The following is a 25367-nucleotide window of genomic DNA, read 5'->3' on the forward strand; positions in this document are numbered from 1 at the left end:
GCTGAGCCTCCAGATGAGACTGCAGTTTGACTGATCCCTTGATGGTAGCCTGGTGAAACTCTCAAATAGGGAACCCAGCTAGAGCATGACCAGATTTCTGACCCACAGAAACTTAGAGATGGTAAATATGTGTTCTTTTAAGCCACAAAGTATGTGGTAATTTCTTACATAGCATTATAAAACTAACACAGATTTTGGTATCTGGTATTGGGATTCTGCTGTAATAAATTCCTAAAAAATGTGGAGTGGCTTTGGAACCAGGAAGTGGTCAGAGATTGCATGACTGTTGAAGAGCATCATAGAGAAAGCCTTGATTTTCTTGAAAAGTTTGAAAGTAGAAATCTAAACTTTGACAGCCCTGCTGGTAAAAGCTCAAAAGGAAGTGAGAAATGTATTATTTTAAATTCCCTCAGCCTGATAAAGGGAATGTATTTTTTTAAAAAAAGAATAAGTAACAATCATATATAATGGTAAAAGTCTGAATGCTTTCTCCCTAAGATTGGGAACAAGGCAATAATATCTGTTTTCACCTCTTCTATTCAACATTATATACAGGAGGTCCTAGCCAGAACAATAGGCTAAATAAATAAATAAAAGAAATACAGATTGAAAATGATGAAATAAAACTGTCTTTATTCACAGGTAACATGATAGTCTACATAGAAAATCACATCCCTTCCCCCACAAAGCTACAAAGTATTTACTAGTACTAATAAGTGAATCTAATAAAGTTTCAGGATATAAGGTCAATATACAATAGTCAATTATATTTCTATGATAGAAAAATTATTTGTAATTGTCCCCAAAACATGAAATACTTGGAATAAGATGAACAAAACTTGTACAATATTTGTAAACTTAAATCTACAAAACATTGATAAAAATTTTTAAAAGATCTAAATAAGTATAGAGATATATTATGTTCAGAAAAAGGAATACTCAATATTTTTGACATGTCAATTCTGCCCAAATTGATCTAGAGATTCAATAAATCCTTATCAAAATTCCACATTTTGGGGCAAGCTGATTATAAAAATTATATGGAAAAGCAAAGGGCACAGAAGAGCCCAAATAATTTTGATAAAGAAGAACAAAGTTGAAAGGCTCACATTCCCTGACTGTGTGAATTACTACAAAGCTACAGTAATTAAGTAGAATAAAACTGGTGTTAGGAGAGGCATATAGATTAACATAAAAAATAGAGAATTCAGAAATGGAGCCAAACACATATGATCAATTGATTTATAAAACAGGGACTCAGATAATTTTATAAAGAAAGGATAATCTTTTCAACAAATGGTACTGGAACAGTTGGATATCTATATGCAATAAATAAATAAAAAAGAGAACCACAACCCTCACACCTTACATATATATTTACAAAAATCAACTTTAAATGGATCATAGACCTAAGTGTAAAACCCAAACTACAAAAGTTCCAGAGGAAAGCATAGGGGAAAATCTTTATGACTATGAATTTAGCAATGATCGCCTAGAAAAAAATTTATCTCCTATAAAAAAATTATAAATAGGGCTTCATGAAAATGAAAATCTTTTTATATTTGAAAGTCACTATTTAGGAAGTGAAAAGATAAGTCATAAGAGCAAACAAATATCTGATTTTTAGCCAGAATTTATAAAGAATTCTTATAATTCAATAATAAAAAGACAAGTCAATAAATGACAAAAAATCTGAATTTTTAACAAAGAAGCAATACAGATTGTAAATAAATACAAGGAAAGATGCTAATTTGACATTCCAACTATAAATTAAAACTACAGTGAGATATGACAATGAGATACTATATCTACTAGACTGGTTAAAATAGAAAAAAAAAAAAAACTGACAGTACCAAATTCTGACAATAATGAGGAACAATGGAAACTCAGATTGCTGGTTGGAATGCACAATGAAATAGTTATTTTGGAAAACAGTTTGGAAATTTCTTATAAGGTTATGCATACATGTACCATACTACACAGAAAACTACTCCTAGGTGTTTACCCAACAAAAGTGAAAACAGATGCTTGCTTACACAAACACCTGTACAGAAAGGTTTATACCCACTTTATTCATAATAGCCCCAAACTGGAAACAACTTAAAAGTCTATCAACTGAGGAATAGATAAACAAATTGTGTTATATTCATACAATGGAATTCTACCTAGAAATAAATGGGAATGTAGTACCAATTCTTGAAATGGCAGGAATAAATCTCAAAATCACTGTGTTAAGAAAAAAAACACAAAGTATGACACCATTTATATGATATTTTGGAAAAGACAAAACCATGGGGACAGAAATCAGATCAATGGATGACTGGGCTGAGGGAACTTTTGGGGATGCTGGAAATAGTATATATCTTGATGATTATGGTGATTCCGTAACTATATACATTTGTCAAAATTCACTGAGCCGTACACCTAAAAGAGTGAATTTTACTGTATGTGAATTATTGGGTTGGCCAAAAAGTTCATTTGGGTTTTTCCATACATCTTAGGGAAAAACTCAAACAAACTTTTTGGCCAACCCAATATATCTTAAAAAGAAAAAAACCCTGACTTTAAAATTGATATACTATTTAAATTGACTTTTTTTGAGTAATTTTTTAATGAATTCCCAAACTTGCTTTTAGTTTTAGACATTTTTTGATGAAATCAGTTATATTCATTTATCTTTTAAAAAGTTAAATATATGAAAGGAATTAAGAGACATAGCCAACAAAACTATAGATTTTAAGCTTTTTAAATATGTAATTTATCATCTGACTTCTACTCTCAAAGACCTGACCACGATTCCTAAATACAACAAGCTATTAGAATTAAAGATCTAGAAATCAAAATAATTCATCATCTGCCCTGGATTATGACTTAAGTGAAAGACATGTCTATAGTCCTGTTGTGATAAGTTAGCAATATTTATTTCTTTTATGAGAAAGTTGCATTTTGGTCTAAGTGTTTTGGAGAATACTTTTCACGTTTCTTTTCCCCCCACCATATTCTATATTTGAGGTAGAATATGGTTTATTCAAACAGTTTATTCCTTGATGTTCCACACTTTCTACTAAAGGCCTCAAGTTATTTCACAAACAATTCACTGTAAAGAGCCTCATCTAAACTTCTACCTCATTCTTTTACATTCTATTTCTTTTCTAGTTTCACCTACATCCTCTTCTCATGATCCATAGAGAAACCATCCTCACTACTCCCTCTCCTCAACCCTATTGGTGAAAAATTTCCCTTTAAATTCCCTTTGATAAACTTCCTTTTGTCTTCTTCTGGAAACACTAGATTCATTCAATGCCTTTCCTAAGAACTTCAGTTTCTCCCAGGCTCCCCATCTTCATGTGGACAAAGGACTGAGGGATTTTGCTCAAATCCTGTCAGTTTTTGTATAATTAAAATGCCAGTCTTACTTTGCAACTCATTATCTGCATCCCAATACCACTGATTAATTTCATCCACTTCCAAATATTACTACAACTTTCAGTAGACTTTCTAGATTTTACATACACTTCCACAGATAAGTGACTTTAACATTCAGATTCAGGGCTTACCCAATCCATTCACTTCATGGTTTCCTGAACTATTTGATTCCACAATACACCCTATCACTATGGCACATCATAATTTGAAACGTGGTCATATGCTGGGTTTCACTTTCCCTTGGCATTTCTCTACTAACAGATCATGACACACAAATACCTTATTTCTGATCACAGTATTTTTACGATCCATGTCTTCCATTAGGCTATCCTCACAGAATTGTCTTTTTGCTCTTCCTGTGATATCTGGTACCTAAATGCAGTACTCCCTTTTTCTGATCATACTTAATTCATTTTCCACCTTGAATCACATGACAGCTATTTGCATGCACCTTATACACTTGCACTCTCTTGAACTTTCATCAGAACCTTGATGCTAATTTTCCAGCATGACCATAACTAATAACTGTTTTCTTAGTTTTGGCGCTCTTCCATGGAATGTTGCTTGAGAACCACAAAAAACTATGACACGGTTTCCTTCAAAGTAATGCCATCTTGTGTCAACTAGGCCTTCATTGTTACTCAGCAATGCTTTTACTCATCTTTCATTGAACTATCCTGATTTGATTATTCCTTTCCCATCATTCTATTAAATTGAATTTTAAATACAGCATTTAAAATTCATTTACTATGTGAGTTTCCTTTATCTTGGTACATTATTATCCAATGGAAATATAAAGATAAATAAAATGTAATCACTCATACTCACTTAGAAATGGGATTGACACTGGCTTCAATAATTGTTAAACACTTACAGCACTTTATGTTTTCTGGAAATTCTTGTACACCTAAAATTAAGAAAATAGTACATAAAATATACTAAACAATAGTTTTAATATTAAGAATAATTACTTAAATACACAGTGTAAACACCATATGGGTAATCACATGTAAGAATAATAACTTATTAATATAATACATTAGTGTTATATAATATATGTACATTTTAAAAATAAAATATGAGTGTTAAATAATATTTTATGATAGTAATAATTGGAAATTAGATATAAAATTGAGGACAATTTAGCATAGGATATACCTTGGCTGTTTACTAATCTAAAGAAATAAAAATAGTTGGGATTATTTAGTTATTATAGTGCTGCTACAAAAGAAAGGGGAAATCAGCAGATGTAAGAAAACAGAAAATAAAATCTTTACTCTCTTCATTTTGTAAGATTGAGAAGATTGAACACGTACAATGTAAAGATACCTAAGGAGAATTCACAAAACCGATAGATATTCCCAAACTATTAAGAAGCTCTAACACATTTTGTGCACCTCTTTCTTGTTGGCACAGAGTGCAGCTCTACGTCTGCCTGAAAGGGTGACAAGGTGAATAACCTTTCCTGGGGTCCTCTTTGGAGTCTCTGAGGTAGTCAGCCTGGCTGACTGCCCTTGGAGAACTGCTCTTCTGTTGTCACAGCTGTGCTGTTGGCTATGTGACAGAAAAACACAAGTTTTTCTTACTGGAAATCAGTAAGCCAAAATCCAATCCATAAATTAGGATTTTATTCAGAGGAGTAAAAGATGTGGAGGATGCTTCAATCAGTTGATACAAATGAATTAAATATATAGTTGGCTCTCCATATCCACAAGTTACACATCCATGGATTCAACAAAGGGCAGGTAGAAAATATTAAAAAAAACAAAACAAAACAAAAAAACCTCAGAAAGTTCGAGAAAGCAAAACTTGAATTTGCTCCACACTGGTAACTATTAACATAGCATTTGCATTTCATTAAGTATTATAAATAATCTAGAGATGATTTAAAGTATACAGGTGGATGTGCATAGGTTATATGTAAATACTATGCCATTTTATATAAGGGACTTGAGCACCTGCAGATTTTGGTATCTGCAGGGAACCAACCAATTTTGGTATTTTCTGGAACCAATCTCCCACAGATACTGAGGGATGATTGAAGTAAGCCCTACAAAAATTAGAAGGGAAAACAACTATATGAAGCCATTCCTATATACCTGCAGTACTGCTTGCTCTCAATTTTTGAAACTATTGTTAAGTGTTTAAAATAATGTCTATGAAGTACTAGTCCTGCCAAGTACTTCATATATGACAGAAGGATAAGGAACTCTTTGTGGTAGGATTTAGTTGAACTTTTTGATGATAGATAATCAAGAAAGAAAAGCCTCCACCTTCCTAGATTCTGTTGACCTAGACCACCATGTCCGCAGCATTTCAAGGTCCAGAGAAGCAGCAGGAGGAGAACCAAACCAAGCAAGTCATTCACCAAAGCAAAGTGAGGGTGTGAAAGATGGTGTGGAGGCATTTCTCATGCTGCTTCTCTATATGGGAAGATTCACCAGAAACTGTGCTGTCCTAAAATTATTGCTGAAATATTTTGTCTTCTTAATAAAAACCCAAGGAAGTTTAGGAGCACCATTGCATATGAATTGAATGAGAAAAGCAATGACCCATTTCCTAGAGAAATGGAAATAAAAACAAAAATAAACAAATGGGATCTAATGAAACTTAAAAGCTTTTGCACAGCAAAGGATACCATAAACAAGACCAAAAGACAACCCTCAGAATGGGAGAAAATATTTGCAAATGAAGCAACTGACAAAGGATTAATATCCAAAATATATAAGCAACTCATGCAGCTCAATAACAAAAAAAACAAACAACCCAATCCAAAAATGGGCAGAAGAACTAAATACACATTTCTCCAAAGAAGATATACAGATTGCCAACAAACACATGAAAGATTGCTCAACATCATTAATCATTAGAGAAATGCAAATCAAAACTACAATGAGATATCATCTCACACCGGTCAGATTGGTCATCATCAAAAACTCTAGAAACAATAAATGCTGGAGAGGGTGTGGAGAAAAGGGAACACTCTTGCACTGCTGGTGGGAATGTAAAATGATACAGCCACTATGGAGAACAGTATGGAGGTTCCTTAAAAAACTACAAATAGAACTACCATATGACCCAGCAATCCCACTACTGGGCATATACCCTGAGAAAACCATAATTCAAAAAGAGTCATGTACCAAAATGTTTATTGCAGCTCTATTTATGATAGCCAGGACATGGAAGCAACCTAAGTGTCCATCAACAGATGAATGGATAAAGAAGATGTGGCACATATATACAATGGAAAATTACTCAGCCATAAAAAGAAATGAAACTGAGTTATTTGTAATGAGGTGGATAGACCTGGAGTCTGTCATACAGAGTGAAGTAAGTCAGAAGGAGAAAAACAAATACCGTATGCTAACACATATATATGGAATCTAAAAAAAAAAAAAAAAAATGTCATGAAGAGATTAGTGGTAGGACAGGAATAAAACACAGACCTACTAGAGCATGGACTTGAGGATATGGGGAGGGGGAAGGGTAAGCTGTGATGAAGTGAGAGAGTGGCAGGGACATATACACACTACCAAATGTAAATTAGATAGCTAGTGGGAAGCTGCAGCATAGCACAGGGAGTTCACCTCTGTGCTTTGTGACCACCTAGAAGGGTGGGAGGGAGGGTGACAGAAGAGGGAAGAGATATGGGAACATATGTATATGTATAACTGATTCACTTTGTTGTAAAGGAGAAACTAACACACTATTGTAAAACAGTTATACTCAAATAAAGATGTTAAAAAAAAAAGAAAAGAAAAGCAATTATCCTTTTTGGAAAGGTCATAATACCTAGAGCTGCCCTTATTAACTAGAGGTTAACAAAATGGCATGGAAGTCAATAACGTAACCCTTAGCTATCCTCAACTTTTCCCCTGAGCATTCATAGTCACTTTGGATATCTGCAACCAACAGGAGTATAAGGCTTTTGCTTTTCCCCCTTTAGCTTTTTTTGCCCAGTTACCAATCTGGGCTCATTACAAGCCAGTGTGCCTGATGCCTTATCTCCACAGGTGCCTGCCTTAGGATGATATTTCCTGAAATCATGTGTAAACCAAGACATGGAAGCAGAAGCAAATTAAAGTATGATTTTAAAGAAAGGACTATAGTGTATCTCTTTATCTTCTGCTGAAAATGGAATTCCCTGCTGTGGTGAAAATGCTACCACATTATTTGTTAAAAAAAAAAAAAACAACTCATATTATGTTGTTTACAGTTAAACTTAAAATTGTTCAGAGCAGAGTCCATTGGATTAAAATGGAATCCCAGCTTTACAATTTACTGTTTGGGTAACCCTAGGCAAGTCATTTAAATGTTCAATGTCTTAGTTTCCTACTCTGAAATATGATTATTATATGAATGGTTTCATCAGAGAGTTGCAGAGAGGATTGAGGGAGATAAAGCAAGTAAAGTAATTGGCACAAAGTGCTGAATATCTGTTTTCTATAATTATTAGAAACAAATAGAAGCAGAGGGTGTCTGTCAACAAAGGAACCAACAATCATGTCGAGATGAGCTGGCTAGTATAAACTTGTAAAATTTATCTACCTAAGAGGACAGCAAAGAGGTAGCAATTAGTGTGCTGAAAGAATATCTCAATATCTTATCAATATAATAGCTGCAATAAATGCTCTTGCAGATGGGAAGTAAATAATAAACATATTTATAAATAAATATATGTATGTTATAATGTAAATATATAAACATATACAACTAGTCTATGCTGAGCAATATTTTTGTAGAGGTTTTTATAGCTGCTTAATTTGCTTATGAGTCAGAACACATTTGGAAAAATAGGTTGCCAGGGAACTTTATCATATATACTAATATATGGACCTTAGACTTTAGGAAAAGTTCTTAGAGCATATCTTTAACTTATAGTTCAGTCTAAACATGGAGAGGTACTAAAGCATAGTAGTTAAAAGCACGGGTTGGAAGGATGACCTAATCTCAGTATTGTCACTTAACTAGCTATGTAATCTTAGTCAGACATTTTAATATTTGAACGTCACTTTCTCATTTCTTGCCTAATTCAAAGGGCTGTTCCGATTATTAGATAGCATGTTGTAAAGCACTTAGTATTGTGTCAGCCTCTTAATAAGTATCTAATAAATTCTAGATAAAATTCATGTATTAATATGAGGAAAGTTAACTTACACTTCTTTATGCCACTGTGTAAAAGAATTTAATTATCTTAATAATCCTATGGGGAAGATATATTAGGCAATATTATTTTCATTTTATGGATGAAGAATCATGCATTCACAAAGATTAGGTGACTTATTTAAATACCTAATGGATGTTTATAGATGGGAATGAATATAGGTGGGATTTATTTAATTTTTTTAACACCATGTCTATTGTTCCTCTTTATTATGTTACTTTATTATGTTACTTATTAAAATTGTTTACTGTTCCTCTTTATTACGTTACTATATTAAAAATGTAGAGCCCACATTTTTTTTAAGCATCTTGCTTCTTTTCCTTTTTTTTTTTAATTTGTTTTTGGTCTTGCCAACCGGCTTGCGGGATATTAATTCCCGGACCAGGGATCAAACCCACGCCCTAGGCAGTGAAAGCACGGAGCCTAATCACTGGACAGCCAGGGAATTCCCCATAGAGCTCACATTTTTATTAACCAATTTTTGAACCAATTTTTGAGATTGGTCTGTCTGGTCCTCTGAAACACAGTGTGTTTGATTTTTAAAAAGGTTATATATACATATATTTATACACATATATATTGATATATATAAATATATACACACTATTCAATTCTAAAAGAGTTCATACACACATTTTTTTTTTTTTTTTTTTTTTTTTTTTTTTTTTTTTTTGCGGTACGTGGGCCTCTCCCTGTTGTGGCCTCTCCCGTTGCGGAGCACAGGCTCCGGACGCGCAGGCTCGGCGGCCATGGCTCACGGGCCCAGCCGCTCCGCGGCATGTGGGATCTTCCCGGACCGGGGCACGAATCCGTGTCCCCTGCATCGGCAGGCGGACTCTCAACCACTGCGCTACCAGGGAAGCCCCCCACACACACTTTTTAAGATTAACTTTGTTTTGATTTTCAAATTATGCATCCAGAAATAGGACTTCACTTTAACAATTTATCTTATTCCAGCCATTTTAATTTGTGATTACTGTAAAAAACAGATTCAAGTATTTGTAGGCCATGCAACTCAAGTTTTAATCCCTATTTTTCAGTTGAGACATCACATACGTTTTCTAACACAGGTCTATAAAGAACACTCTTCTAAAGGCATTATGAGTTCAATTCTTTTGGGAATCCTGGAGATTCAAGCTCATTGTATTTAGCTTAGATTCAAACCTAGGCTGCACAACAAATAAAGACTGTATTCTGAAATAATAACACTGGAAGCACTGGGTTTTACAGTAAAAATGATATATTTAGTTTAAAAAACGGACAGTTGCCTCATTCACAAATATCAGATGACATCAATAGATATTTGCCCTTCAAATTAGGACACTGTGGTAATATTTTCCCAATATGTTCACTTCAGTAACTATGCCATAAAATCTATTTTAAGTATGTTCACAGAAATTCTGTCAAGTGAGAAATAGCATTTCTGCATTTTGAACTTAAAACACCTTGGAAACAAAGTTTTTAATGCAATGGAGTTATGCAAACTTGTGTTAATAAGCTATTAATATCTTGAGGAAGGAAAGATGTAAAAGTCTACTTGATCTGACTGTTTTCTTTGTCCTTCCCCTTTTTAAAGAATTAGGTTGAGAAAGCTGCTTGCTCAACTTTTAATTATTCAAGAACTAATCCACTTTGTGGAGCTTTTATTTTTCTCTTTCCTGCTGTCTCCATTTGACCATTGCAGTGCTCAGCCATTCTTCCACCAGAGAAGGGAAAGGGGAGAATTCTGAAATCATCAAATGTGGCTCTTTCCTTCTTAGCATGGGAGAAGTTGAAAGTCATGGCTACATTTAGGTTTTAGTATATTCAGTTAATTATTTTTATTTAGACTACCCTTTCTACTACTAATGCAGGCAACCAAGTCTTGACAGGAGAATCTTACATCCGTAATTAATATAGTTTTCAACTTTATTTAATTATAAAAAGATTATTGATGTCAAAATGAAAACAAAAATGTCACTAAAATTGTGTTAGACTTTAAGTTGGTTTTAAATTGGTATTAAAGTATGAAAGCAAATATTTTTCCCAATGCAGTAGATAAGTGTGGAATCTAAATGTGGCAAAAATTTGTGATAATCAAATATAGAACCTAACATTAGCAATAGCAACACTGATTCCTATGTCCATAAATGGAATATCCTTTAAAGGCAAACCTGAGTGTAAGACATTTCTATAACATATAGCTACCTTTAATATCATCACTTTTTGAATATATTTAAATAGTGTGTTATAATTTTTACCTGTCCCTGTCCACTCTTTCATCTGAATCCTCAGTCTAAATATTATCCATATAAACACATTTAAATTCTATCATCTACATGAAAGTTTGTTCAACTGTTTTAGTCCATATGACCTTCTCTTAAGACTAGCATTTTAGATTGTATTATTTCTGAAATTAAATAAGACTGAAAAATAATGAGACATAATATATGGTTATAAATTGAGGAATTATTGCTTTATCATCTTGTTTTATGTGGTTCCCTGATATTTTAATTATAAGGTCCCTAAAAGGGAAAGTCAACATTCAACAAATATTTATTGAGTGTTTACTCTGTGTTAGGAATTGTATTAAACATTGGTGATACAGTGTAAGAAAAATGGATACATTCTCTTCATTTATGGAGCTTATATTCTGGCAAAGGAACACATACAATAAACCATAGAGATAATTAGCATACACATGAAATACATTAAATAGTATTTAACTTTTGAGACATGCTATGGAAAATGTAATTAGAGCAGAATAAAGATAGATCAGAAATGCCAGAAGATTTCAAACTTAACTAGGGTGATTAGGGTAAGCCTTATTAATTGGAAAGATGGCAGTTGAGAAAAGACTTGAAGAAGGTGAGAGAGATAGGAATACAGATATCTGGAAACTGAAGGTGGACAGTAGAATTTTAGACAGAGTGCATAGACATGAAGATTAATTATTCCTGGTGTATTCTAGGAATAGCAAGGAGGCCAGTGTGACTGGAACACAGTGAGGAAGAGAAGAGTAGCAAAGAATTAGGTTAGAGAAGTAATAAGGGGTGTATGATGGGGAGATGGGGGTGTTGACTCATGTAGGGGCTCTCAGGCCATTACAAGAATGGTTTTTACTCTGAAGAAAATAGAGAGACATTGAAGGATGTGTGATACAGTCTGATTTATAATTCGAGAGGATCACTCTGGCTCCTGAGTAGAGTGGTCTTTCTGAAAGGGAGGTCAATTAGGTGTTATTGTAATAAACCATAAGGAGAATTGATGGTGGCTTGCATCAGGGTGGGAGCAATGGAGGGAGAAGGAAGTGAGTGGAATCTGGATGAATTTTGAACATAAGACCAATAGGATAGCATGATGGATTGGATGAAGAGTATGAAAGAAAAAAAGGAAATCAAGGACAACTCCAGGTTCTTTGTCCTAAGCAACTTGAATAAAGGAGTTATCTTGAACTTAGATGGGAAAAACAATATGTGAAATAGGTTTTGGAAAGAAGATAAATAGTTCACTTTAGGACATGTGTAATTTGAGATGTCTGTAAGACTTCTAAGAGAAGTTGTCAGATGGGTTTAGGAGAGAGGTCTAGACTGTAGATTTCAAAATGTAGGATTCATTATCATTTAGATCAGGGATCCCCAACCCCCGGGCCATGGACCAGTTATTGGCCTGTGGCCTGTTAGGAACCGGGCTGCACAGCAGGAGGTGAGCAGTGGGTGAGGGAGTGAAGCTTCATCTGTATTTACAGCTGCTCCCCACCACTCGCATTACCGCCTGAGCTCCACCTCCTGTCAGATCAGCCATGGCATTAGATTCTCATAGGAGCACGAACCCTACTGTGAACTGTGCGTGCAAGGGATGTAGGTTGTACGTTCCTTATGAGAATCTAATGCCTGATGATCTGAGGTGGAGCTGAGGCAGTGATGCTAGCGCTGGGGAGTGGCTGCAAATACAGATCATCATTAGCAGAGAGGTTTGACTGCACAGAGACCATAATAAATCAATTGCTTGGAGACATATCAAAACCCTATCAGTGAGTGGCAAGTGACAAGCTGCATCTGATGGCAGGCTTTATAGTGGGAAGGGAGTTGATGTACTTCAATTGTACAGCTGCATCTGGTGACAGGCTTTAAGTCAGAATCTGACACTTATTTTAGTCCATGTGTGGCTTGCCCATTATTTTACTTACCACTTCTATCCACGCCTCTCCGCACCGCACACTTGTCTCATTCACAGTTTTGGTAAGCCCACAAGCTAACCCTAGCCGAAATGAGTAAATAACAAACATCGCTAGAGAGCTTCTTTGAAAAGGGGGAAAGATCCAATGTTGAGATAGCAGAAGACTCTACAACTGCCAACAAAAAGAAAGCTGCATTTAAAAGAAAATACCAGGAGTCCTACTTAAATCACAGGTTCATTGCAACAGCTGATTCACATTCTCCAAGCCCGCGTTGTATAGTATGTGGTGACTGGCTATCCAACGAAGCCATGAAACCTTCAAAACTGCTTCGCCACATGGAGACCAAGCACCCTGCATTAAAAGACAAACCTTTGGAGTATTTCAAAAGAAGAAAAACATGAACACGAAGAATGGAAGCAATTATTGAAGGCCACCACGTCATCAAATGTGTCTGCACTGAGAGCATCATCCTTAGTGGCTAACCGCATTGCTAGAGCTAAGAAGCCCTTTACTATTGGTGAAGAGTTGATCCTGCCTGCTGTTAAGGACATTTGTCGTGAACTTTTAGGAGAGGCTGCAGTTCAAAAGGTGGCACATGTTTCTCTATCGTCTAGCACCATAACTAGACAAATTGGTGAAATATCAGAGGATATTGAGGCACAATTGTTAGAGAGGATTAATGAGTCACCGTGGTACGCCATTCAGGTTGACAAGTCTACCGATGTTGACGACAAGGCAGTAATGCTTGTATTTGTGCCATATATTTTTCAGGAGGATGTGCATGAGGATATGTTATGTGCACTTTTGTTGCCAACCAATGCCACAGCTGCGAAACTATTCAAGTCTTTGAATGATTACATGTCAGGAAAACTGAATTGGTCATTCTTTGCTGGCATATGCACGGACAGAGAGGCTGCCATGACTGGACGGCTTTCTGGTTTCACTACTCGGGTCAAAGAGGTCGCTTCTGAATGTGAGTCTACACACTGCGTCGTCCATAGAGAAATGCTGGCTATCCGAAAAATGTCACCTGAACTTAAAGACGTTTTGCAGGATGTGATTAAAATTATCAACCACATTAAAGTACATGCCTTAACTCATGGCTGTTCGCGCAGCTCTGTGAGGAGATGGACGCAGAGCACACACGTCTTCTCTTATACACAGAAGTGAGACGGCTTTCTAAAGGCAGATCACTGGTCAGAGTTTTTGAGTTACGAGAGTCGCTCCAGAGATTTCTTTTAAAAAAACAGTCACCAGTGGCAGCGCATTTCAGTGACACAGAATGGGTCACAAATCTTGTTTACTTGTGTGACATATTCAACCTGCTCAATGAACTCGATCTGTCACTTCAGGGGAGAACGACAAGTGTGTCCAAGTCGGCAGATAATGTGGCTGCATTCAAAGCCAAACTGGAATTATGGGGGCGACTAGTGAACATTGGGATTTTTGACATATTTCAAACATTAGCAGAGATTGTGAAAGAGATGGAGCCAGGGCCTTCTTTCTCCCAGCTGGTGCATGATCACTTATCTCAGCTTTCAAAAGAGTTTGAGCATTACTTTCCAACCACAAAAGACCTCCGAACTGGGAAGGAATGGATCCTTGACCCATCTGTGCATAAGCCAGGTGAATTGACTTTCTCTGTGCTAGAAGAGGATCAACTGCTTGAGATCGTAAGTGATGGTGGCCTTAAAAGTATGTTTGAGACAACTTCAAATTTCCATACCTTCTGGATTAAAGTCAAGGCGGAATAACCTGAGATTGCCATAAAAGTACTGTAAAGCCTGCTTCAATTTCCAACATCCTATCTTTGTGAAGCAGGGTTTTCTGCAGTGACAGCCACCAAAACGAGATTATGGAGTAGACCAGACATAGCAACACATTTCGGGTATCACTGTCTCCCATCACCCCCAGATGGGACCATCTAGTTGCAGGAAAACAAGCTCAGGGCTCCCACTGATTCTGCATTCTGGTGAGTTGTATAATTATTTCATTATATATTACAATGTAATAATAGTAGAAATAAAGTGCACAATAAATGTAATGTGCTTGAATCATCCTGAAACCATCCCCCACCCCACACCGGTTTGTGGAAAAAATTGTCTTCCACAAAACCAGTGCCTGTGCCAAAAAGGTTGGGAACCGCTGATTTAGACAGTATTTAAACCATGAGACAAAATGTGAGCACCAGTGATGTAAATGTAGATAATGAAGAGAAAAGGACAAGAGGCTGAACCATGAAATACTCCAAAATGAGGTTGGGGAGAAGAGGAAGAATCAACCTAGGAGCCTGAACAAGATCAATCAGTGAGATGGGAGGAAAAATAAGAGTATTGAATCCTAGAAATCAAATGAAGAAAATGTGCAAAGGAGGGAGAAGCGTTCAACTGTTTCAAATGATGTTGCTAGGTCAAGTAACAAGATGACCAAATATTGTCTTTGGATTTAGTAATGAGGAGATCTGTATGACCTCATCTGGAATTGTTTTGGAGTGGAGGGCTTAAAGACTGGGGCTGGTTTAAGAGAGGATGAGAGGAAAGAATTGTAGATAGATGATGTAGACAACTCCATCTAGAGCTTTTGCTGCAAGGGGTTGAGGGACTATTAAGGGAAGAAAATCCAAGAAATTTTCTTTAGAACAGAAGAAATAACAGCATGTGTGTACACTGATTAGAATAAACAAGTAGAGAGGAAGATCTTGATGATGTGGTAGAGACTGAGGAGAATTTCTACAGTGATATCCATGGGTCGACAAGAGGGGATGGTTAACCAGTGGAGAGACTGGCTTTAGAAAGAAACAGGAGTAGTTTACCTATACTAATTTGGCAGAAATGAGAGAATTTGGGTGTAGATGCTGCTAGATGAATTGATAGGATGGTGACAGACTGGAAATTATCCTTCAAGAGTTTTTATTTTATCAATGGAGTAGGATAAATAACCATGAACATGGGACAGGAGATGTGGGAGTTTGAAGACAGAAGAGAACATGTGAAATAGTCACCAGAAGAGAATGAGAGTCAATAGACGAAGGAAGTACATGATTGTTGGGAAGCTTTATGGCTCCACTTCAGAGCTGCAATCATGAACTTAAAGTCATATCAATCAGTGTGACTGTTTTCTTCCAGATCTTTTCAGCCATAGGTAGAGAGCTGGATTCAGTCAGGGTTGTAATTTTACTGAGCATACGTAGATATATAAAAGAGAAACAAAGGTATCAAGGGGGTCATTTGATGACTGACCATAAAATCAAGCCATGCAAAAAGGGCAGAGTAAACATCTGCCCTTGAGAGAGGTTGAGAGAATTCATGAAAAGGTGGTGGTACTAATAGATTGGTGGTTCTGTTGGGGTCAAAGGAGGGTTGGAGTGGTATAAGAGGGAGTGTTCTGGAAAGATAGGAGGATGGAGTCAGTTGACATTCAATTTCTTGATATTCCTGACAGTACCTAGATCAGACCTAGGAAAACAACAGAAACTGAGCAAGTGTCTATTAAATTGGATCTAATTATATTTTTGCATCAATATCCTGAAGCAATGAACTAAAACACTACAAACATGGAAAGAAACACACGATCTTAAGTACAGAGGCTTTAGATTGAAATTAACTTTTCTAAGATGAAACGGGTAACTCTCTTTTCATACAAAAATAATATAAAGGACTTCCTACAAATACCAAATTTTAAATGATTTAGTGTTCTCTCAAATGCATTAAAGTTTATGTTTATTACTTAAAAAATTTTATATAAACCTGTACACATGATAATAGTTATAGATAGTGCATTTTGAAATGCTTCTCTGAATTTCAGAGGTATCATCAGCCCAAATGGCCTACCTCCTGATGTAAGTGCTGTAGGCTGAAAAAGGACTAAAACCTTAATTTTATAGTTTGTATAAAAAAAGAGGGATATATATTGATAACACTTTAATATTTTCATCTGATATTTTAAATGTGATACCAATTTTTATATATTTTTTAAAATTTTGAGAAAGCAGGCAGGTTTTTGGATATCTAGTAAATTGGATTAGATTTAGGAGCAGAAAGAATGGAATTTATTGAGGAAACATTATAAGCACTTTGCTTTAGTTCATCTTCACAACAATTTATAAGATGATTTATTATTACTATTTAAACTAATGAAGAAACCGAGGCTCGGAGGTTTTGAAACCAGGCCAAGCTTATTCCAAACACTATCATGGTGTATGTTTATTAAGCTGCCTCCATCAAATCCAGGATTTAAACTATTTGGGGGTATAAATTTTAGCTACTCAAAACTGACAATGCAACATTCATAATAGAGCACAATATATTGGATTTGTTCCATACATACTCTCCAAGTCAAATACAAACAGCCCCAACTTTCTAGAACTCTGAGTTTAATGCATACTCAAGATTGACCATGTGGCATTCTTATAGGGGCACTGTAAACTGTATTTGTTCAATAATTACCTTTGGTCAGATTTCAGATAGTACTATCAACTTCCTGGAACTTTGAGTGCATTGCTCAGGTCATAATGTTCTTTATTTCTGAATTTAATATACTGACAAGTACTATAAGCTTAGTTCCAAATCTATGTCCTCTTTATATATAGTTCAACCAATAGCTATTAGAAGGAACAAATAAGAAGAAAGGGCTACTCAAAATAGGCAGAATGTCGATATGAAGACTTGATAACTCATGGTCTGATAATAAAGGAGGTGATGGGAAAAACTACAAAGTTAACACCAGAACTCTTAAAGTCTACCATTCTTATTTTGTGTAGAGGCAAGCATCTACACATACTAAAACAATTTAATAACACAAACCATAATGAACTCAAGCCAACCTGGAAAAGTTCAATTGCATTCATTATACTCATTGAAAGAAAATAATGTGATATGAAACATTTTTGGAATAATTTCCATTCAGAATGATTCAAATAAAATTTTAAAATTTGAGGTGTAAAAGGATAAACTGTAATTTTTTTTGAAAAATTATTTTGTGTATAAACCCACATTCCCCAAGGATATTTGGTAAATGAGGCAATACTCTATTAAGTAGGAAGTACTGATTAGAGTTAGATTTCAGAGACACAATCCATTATATGGGAGAAAGCAAAAGCATCCAGCAGTTAGGTTAGTAAATTTGGGAGAAAATGTACAGGCCAGTCATATGTTAAAGACAGAGGGGGGGGGGGCGGGGGGAGAAGAAAACAGACTGGAATGATTTGCTTTACCTCCAACCCGTCAAATGAAGGGAGCCAAGAACTCAGTAGGAACCCAAGCAAGAAGAGTTAAAGGTCTCCTGTAAGACTGCCTATTTTAGTGGCATTATAAAGAGAAAAGCCAAATGCAGGTAAAGTAATCAATACTTTGAGGCAATCATGCAACCGATTCTGCCTTTAGGACATGTCTGTCTAGAGAAAATTTTGAGAAATCTTTATGACCTTGACCAACAAATTCTTTCATAAAGAAATGAATAAGACTTAGTCAAAAGGAGTTAAAATGACACCTGCCCTCCCCACCTTCTCTCTGCTTCAACAACAAATATATTGAGTCACTATTATATTAAATGGACCTATTTAATAATCTTACCTCATTTTTGGCTAATGATTTTTTTTTCATTCATTATCAGTCAACTGCTTTATTGAGCATTTACTATGCTTGCACTTTGATAGTGGCTGTTGTGAGTCTAGAAACAGTGCAAGGTGCAGCAGTGCTTTTCAGGAGTTTATCCTGAAGCTGCGAGGGAGTATGGCCTAGTAGAGAGAGGACTCACAATGCTTCATTGCCAGTTCAATTCTGTTATTTTACAAGTTCTAGGGATTACAGGGGCACACGAAGACAGGTTAATCAATCAGCTCAGGAAAGACTCTGCTGACTCTAGGTGACAGAGCCCAACACAGACATCAGAAGGATGAGGGGGTAGGAACTGTTCCTTTCTCCCTTATATTTAAATATATTACCAGATTGGAAGCTCTATACCCCATGGAGTAAGTGCTGGCAACACACATAAAAATTATATGTTGGTTTTATTTCCTCATGAAGACATTAGAAAGAGTTAAAAATCCTGGCATCTAGCTAAGAAGGTGGCAGGAGAACAGACCTGGTTTTTGTTGCCATCATATTCCTCTATGGAAATAGAGGAGTCAATCCTCTATTTTAACACTATAATCTTGGGCAGAAGTAGACTCTGTAGAAAGGAAAGTAGGCTTACAGTGAGGGAAGTGCTAGTGATTTTCAGATAAATAGCACATTAAGAGCATTGAAAGTGAGGTATTTAATAGGACAAAATAATAAGCTTTACTCTAAACAAATGGCCTAATGATTTGCCAAACATCAAAGAGCATATTTATTGCTAACTGAAAACAACTACAGGGTAATATTTTCTCCCCAACCCACATAAGGCATCCCAAAATAGACTTCCTTAAGAATTTATATATACACTATTAGAGTCTCTATTCTTTTCTGAATATGCTCAAAATTTTAAAGATTTTAATCATTTAACTGGTTACTCATATCTTCTTTCTCTGGTGTGTTTGAGAGAAACTCCCCCTCTTCACTGAAAGCTTGAAGATATTATTTGTCTTCAGTGTTTTGTATGCATTTGGCGAAGGGGTGGAATAATTGGCAAGTCAGTAAAACACATAATAATACCTTCAACTCTGATCGCCTTTCATTATAACTAACAACAGTGATTTGGCCCACTATGATGCTGTTCAAATTCATTCTTGTACAGAAATAAGTTTTAGAGGATGAGAGAAAAATCACTTAATTGCTGCAGAATTAGGAAGCATTTTCACATTAATTCATTTTCATTAAAGTCCTTAAATTAGAGTGTCATAGTCTCTCTGAAGCTATGACAAATCAACAATCAGACTTAAAACTGAATCACTGCCCAGTTAAACCTTATCATTCATTATCTTGCTTTATCATATAAAACAATTAACTCCATTATGACCATGTATCAGCTCTGCAAACAGGAATAGAGTATTTATTCAGATACCACACTATCATAAAATGCAGTTATCTCTGATGGACATAAGATTATAGTTTTACTGTTGGATTAAGATCTGAGGAAGAAAGGATAAAAGATACATTGGCATAGAAAGCCAATGATTTACCCATGGATTGCTGTATGTAATTTTGGGGAATTTTCCTTAGAGAGGAAGGGTGATTTACATGCAGCATGGATATTTATTTACAACTGTCTCTCTCTCTCTCTCTCTCAAGAAAGATAAAGGTTAATGTACTTATTTTTAAATAGAAAGACTAGAATCTTTATTGAACAAAAGAGGTTGAAATCTGCTTTCAATGTTCAAGCATACAGAAATCACTAAGATACAGTATTTGTCCTAGAAAAGCCTATAATGTAGTGAAGAATAAAGAATATTATTAGATGATCCCTAGCCTGTACTCAATAATCTGAGAATATGTATTTTTATCACAAGCAACCAATAATATTTTAAAAATTGACCATATCCTAGGCCACAATGTGAAAGTCAATGAATAAAGAGAAATCATCCAGACTATGTAGTCTACAACATATCTCAATAAAAATAATATGATAACTAAAAAAGCTGCAAGTTTATTGGAATACTAAAAACAACTGAGTAAACTGTAAGAAAGTAGAAGGGGCCTAATAAAAAAGCTGCACTATAAAGTAGAAAAATAGAAATTAATGATTGGAGAAAAAGCCAGCCAACCAACCAGTATTGAGACAAATAAGTCAAAAAAGAATTATTTGAAAGATTAGTAAAGTAGAAAAACCTCTGGCCATATGGGAGATAAAAACATATAAGATAGATGGAACAATTTAAAAAGGTTAAGAATACAAAGAAAGAAACAGCCATGGATACGGTAGAGATTTATAAAACACGTAAAAGAAGTCTATGGACAATGTTTTACAATAAAATTGAACATCTGGATGATGGAATAGATTATTTCCCAGGAAATTATAACTTATAAAAAAGTGATCAAGAAGATATAAAGGGATGTGGATGGACTAGAGACTGTCATACAGAGTGAAGTAAATCAGAAAGAGAAAAACAAATATCATATATTAACGCATATATGTGGAATCTAGAAAAATGGTACAGATGAACTGGTTTGCAGGATAGAAATAGAAACACAGATGTAGAGAACAAACGTATGGACGCCAAGGGGGGAATTGGGTTGGGGGTGATGGTGGGATGAATTGGGAGACTGGGATTGACATATATACACTAATATGTATATAAGAACCTGCTGTATAAAAATAAAAAAAATAAACTTTGAAAACAAAAAAGAAGATATAAAGGTATAAGGATGGGAAAGAAAAGAAAATTGTCACATGCAGATGATAAGATTTTATACACAATAATTCAAAATAATCTACTGATTATATATTAGAATTTATATTTCAGCACCATGGCTGACTGTAAGATCAAAATATCAAAATTAGCAATCTTTCTATATAGGATCAACTAAAATTTACTTAAAATATCTAAAAGGAATACACGAATTCCATGGCGGTACAGTGGTTAGGACTCCGCGCTTCCACTGCAGGGGACACGGGTTCGATCTCTGGTCAGGGAACTAAGATCCCACATACCGTGCAGCATGGCCATAATAAATAAATAAATAAATAAATAAAAATAGAAGGGATACAATTTTTAAAACTAGAAACTTAAACTACTCTGAGATAACTCTAATGAAATGTGTACAGCTCTTTCTTGAAAGAAATCACAACTTTATTGAAAGACACAAAATAAGATCTAAATAAAGGTAAGTAACCATGTTCACGGATTACAATACTTACTATCACAAAGATATCAATTCATCCTAAATGAATCTTTAAATTCAAGCCAATTAAAAAATTTCTAATAGATTGTGAAGTTCAACAGGTTAACCTAAAATTTATATAAAGAACTGAGTACCAAGAACAAAAAGACACATTTTAAAAAGAAAGAAGACCTGTATTATCAAATATTAAAACTTAATATTAAGTTATAATGCTTAGAACGTGATATTGGTACAAGAATAGGCAAGTAAGCTGATGGAGCTAGACAAAGAGTTTGGAAAAATGTCTTTTATATGTAAAATAGGTATATTTATAAATTAGTGAGAAAACAAGAGACTATTTAATAAATGTTGATGGAACAATTAATCATCTATTCATACGGAAAAAATAAATTTTGATAATATATAGCACAAAAGATAAATTGTAAATGAATTAAAGGCCTAAATGTGAAAAGAAAACATAGTTTTGGAAGAAAATGTAGACAAACATCTTTATGATATTAGCATATGAAAGAATTTCTTAAATAAGCTGAAAAAATACAGCCCCAAAGAGAAGAGCAATACATTTTAGTATATTAAAATTGGCAACTTCTCTACAACAAATGGCATCCTGAGCAAAGCAAAAAGACAAACCACAAACTGGGAGGTGATATTTGTAACCTATTTAACCAATAAGAGATTAGTGTTCACAGTATGTAAATCTTTCAAATCACCAAGAACCTAACAAACAATCCAAAATAAAAATGGACCAAAAAGTCAATTTGCAGAGAAAGATACTCTACACTTGCTAATAAAGAGAAATGAAAAAATGCCAACTTCACTGGTTATTAATGAAATTTAATTTAAAATATTGAGCTATCCTTATATATCCATCTGACTGGCCAACATTTAAAATATCGAATAACCCCAGGTATTAGCAAGGATATGGAGCAGTGGGAACTTTGGTACTATGCTGGTGCAATTATATTCACACGGATCATTAAGGACAAATTTTAGAAACATAATGTAGAATGAAAACTTGCAGAGGGCTTCCCTGGTGGCGCAGTGGTTGAGAATCCGCCTGCGGATGCAGGGGACACAGGTTCGTGTCCCGGTCCGGGAAGATCCCACATGCCGCAGAGCAGCTGGGCCCGTGAGCCAGCGCGTCCGGAGCCTGTGCTCCGCAAAGGGAGAGACCACGACGGTGAGAGGCCCTCATACCAAAAAAAAAAAAAACTTGCCGAATAACATACACAATGTGTTAGCACTTCATTGAATTTTTTTTTTTTTTTTTTTTTTTTTCTTCGGTACGCGGGCCTCTCACTGCTGCGGCCTCTCCCGTTGTGGAGCACAGGCTCAGCGGCCATGGCTCACGGGCCCAGCTGCTCCGCGGCATGTGGGATCCTCCTGGACCAGGGCACGAACGCGTGTCCCCTGCATCGGCAGGCGGACTCTCAACCACTGCGCCACCAGGGAAGACCCTTCATTGAAATTTTAAACACACTAACTCAGTGGAAGGAAAAAGGGATAGAGATGAGAATTTACAAGTTTCATTTAAAAAAAGCTAGAGTGTTATATCTATAATAAATGCCATCACTTTAATCTACATGGTGGGCACACTACTGTCTCATATAATTTTCTTCATGCTTAAAATGTTTACCATTAAAAAATTAAAGCTACATAATTTTTTTTTTTTTTTTGCCTGTGTTGGGTCTTCGTTGCTGCTCATTGGCTTTCTCTAGTTGAAGCAAGAGGGGGCTACTCTTCCTTGCTGTGCGTGGGCTTCTCATTGCGGTGGCTTCTCTTGTGGAGCATGGGTCTAGGTGCATGGGCTTCACAAGTTGCAGCAGGCGGGCTCAGTAATTGTGCCTCATGGGCTCTAGAGCGCAGGCTTAGTAGTTGTGGCGCACAGGCTTAGTTGCGCTGTGGCATGTGGGATCTTCCCGGACCAGGGCTCGAACCCATGTCTCCTGCACTGGCAGGCAGATTCTTAACCACTGCACCACAAGAGAAGTCCCTACCTAAATATTTTAATATAACTAAGTGTCTGTTTTCAATACTAAATTGAGTTTTGAATGATAAGTAAGTTTGAACCAGGGGAAAAGAGGTGTGAAAGGTGATTTAGACAGAGGAAATTATATAAATAGAGTCACAGAGTTATTGCAACAGCATTAAACATTTGAGGCAGCTAGCTCTTCAATATTTAGACCATAAAGTTAAAAAGTACAAATCACCTTTGTGAGAAGAGCAGATGGAATGGAAGTGTAGGTGGTCAATTGTGGGAACTTTTAATGCTGTGTTAGGGAGCCTATGCTCTATCCTAGATCAACTGAAGTACCTTAAGAAGGAGAGCCGCCTAGTCATATTTACAATTTAGAAAGTGCTGAAGCTACTTTGTGGAGGATAGGTTTGAGAATGGTGGTGGCAATAATGAGAGGGGGAGACCAATTAGAAGGCTATGTTAACCAGTCTGGAAACAGACAAGACACTAAATTAACATGGTAACAATGGGAATGGTAAGAAAGAAACAGACTAGACATACATTTAGGAGGTAAAATTGGTAGACTTTGGTGACAATGCATAAGGGAGTCAGAAGACAGAATGGATTTTTGCATTGAATATCTGTGTGGATAATAGTAACATTAACAGAAAACTGGATATAATGGAGGAAAAGCAGATTAGGGTGGATAATGAGCTTCGTTTTAAATACATTATGTTTGGAGGTGTTTATGGAACATATTATAGCTATGTCCAACCTGCAGTTGGCTATACCAGTCTAAAGCTCAAGGGAAAGGTCAAAACTTGATGTGAAGTAGTCATTCTCCCAAGAACAAGAATATTAAATATATTTCTATATGGAAGGTTGGAGCTGATTTTAGTGGTTACTCATCACTTATTGCAGCATAATTTCTGTCTTTTCCAGCTCTTAGTTACAACATTTAACAGATCCCAGTATAAGAGGTGGGGACCCTATACTACACAGGATGCCTAATGTAATATAATATAAAAATATGTATTTTAAAAGAATGCTAAAGTATAATGTTTCTTTACCTACTAGACATTTACTGAGCACCTGCCATGTATAGGTATTGTGTTAGTAGCTCCAAATAGAGAAATGAATAAGATAGTCTCTGACTTCAAGGGTTTTACAATCTTGTCAAATACATAGGGATATATAGAAATTAAATTACAGTACACCTGAAACTAACACAACATTGTAAATCAACTATACTCCAGTAAAAAGTTTAAAAAAAATTAAAAATAGAATTGCGATATGATCCAGCTATTTCACTTCTGGGTATTTTTCCAAAGAAAACAAAAACACTAATACAAAAAGATATATGCACCCCAATGTTCATTGCAGCATTATTTACAATACCAAAGATATGGAAGCAACTGAAATGTCCATCCACAGATGATTGGATAAAGATGTATCACGCATATACAATGGAGTATTACTCAGCCTTAAAAAACTCTGAAACTGCAACAAAATGAATAGATCTAGAGGGTAGTGTGCTAAGTGGAATAGAGAAAGACAAACACTGCGTGGTCTCACGTTTAGAATCTAGAAAACAAAGCAAAATGAAAACAAACTCATAGATACAGAGAAAAAAATGGGTGACTGCCAGAGGGGAGGGCATGGGGACTGGGAGAAATAGGTGAAGGGGAATAAGAGGTAAAAACCTACAGTTATAAAATAAATAAGCCATGAGGTTGTAATATACAGCATAAGGAATATGACCAATAATAACTTTGTATGGGGACAGATTGTTCCTAGACATCTTGGTGATCATTTCATAATGTATGCAAATGTCAAATCACTATGTAGTACACCTGAAACTAACATAATATTGTATCAATTATATTTCAATAATAAAAAATG

At 35.5% G+C, this 25367-nt stretch overlaps 1 protein-coding gene across 5 annotated transcripts in view; it reads right to left on the reverse strand.

Annotated features, from left to right (window-relative positions):
- LRRC7 (leucine rich repeat containing 7) overlaps nt 1-25367 on the reverse strand; it is a 493673-nt gene that overhangs the window by 254044 nt on the left and 214262 nt on the right. For all 5 annotated transcript variants that reach the window (XM_067005975.1, XM_067005982.1, XM_059056301.2 and 2 more), the window contains one exon: nt 4255-4333. In XM_067005975.1, coding sequence (XP_066862076.1) covers nt 4255-4333 — 79 coding nt within the window. The remainder of the gene's footprint in view (nt 1-4254; nt 4334-25367) is intronic.

Source organism: Kogia breviceps, chromosome 1 (genome assembly GCF_026419965.1).
Source record: "Kogia breviceps isolate mKogBre1 chromosome 1, mKogBre1 haplotype 1, whole genome shotgun sequence".
Lineage (NCBI taxonomy): Eukaryota > Metazoa > Chordata > Mammalia > Artiodactyla > Physeteridae > Kogia > Kogia breviceps.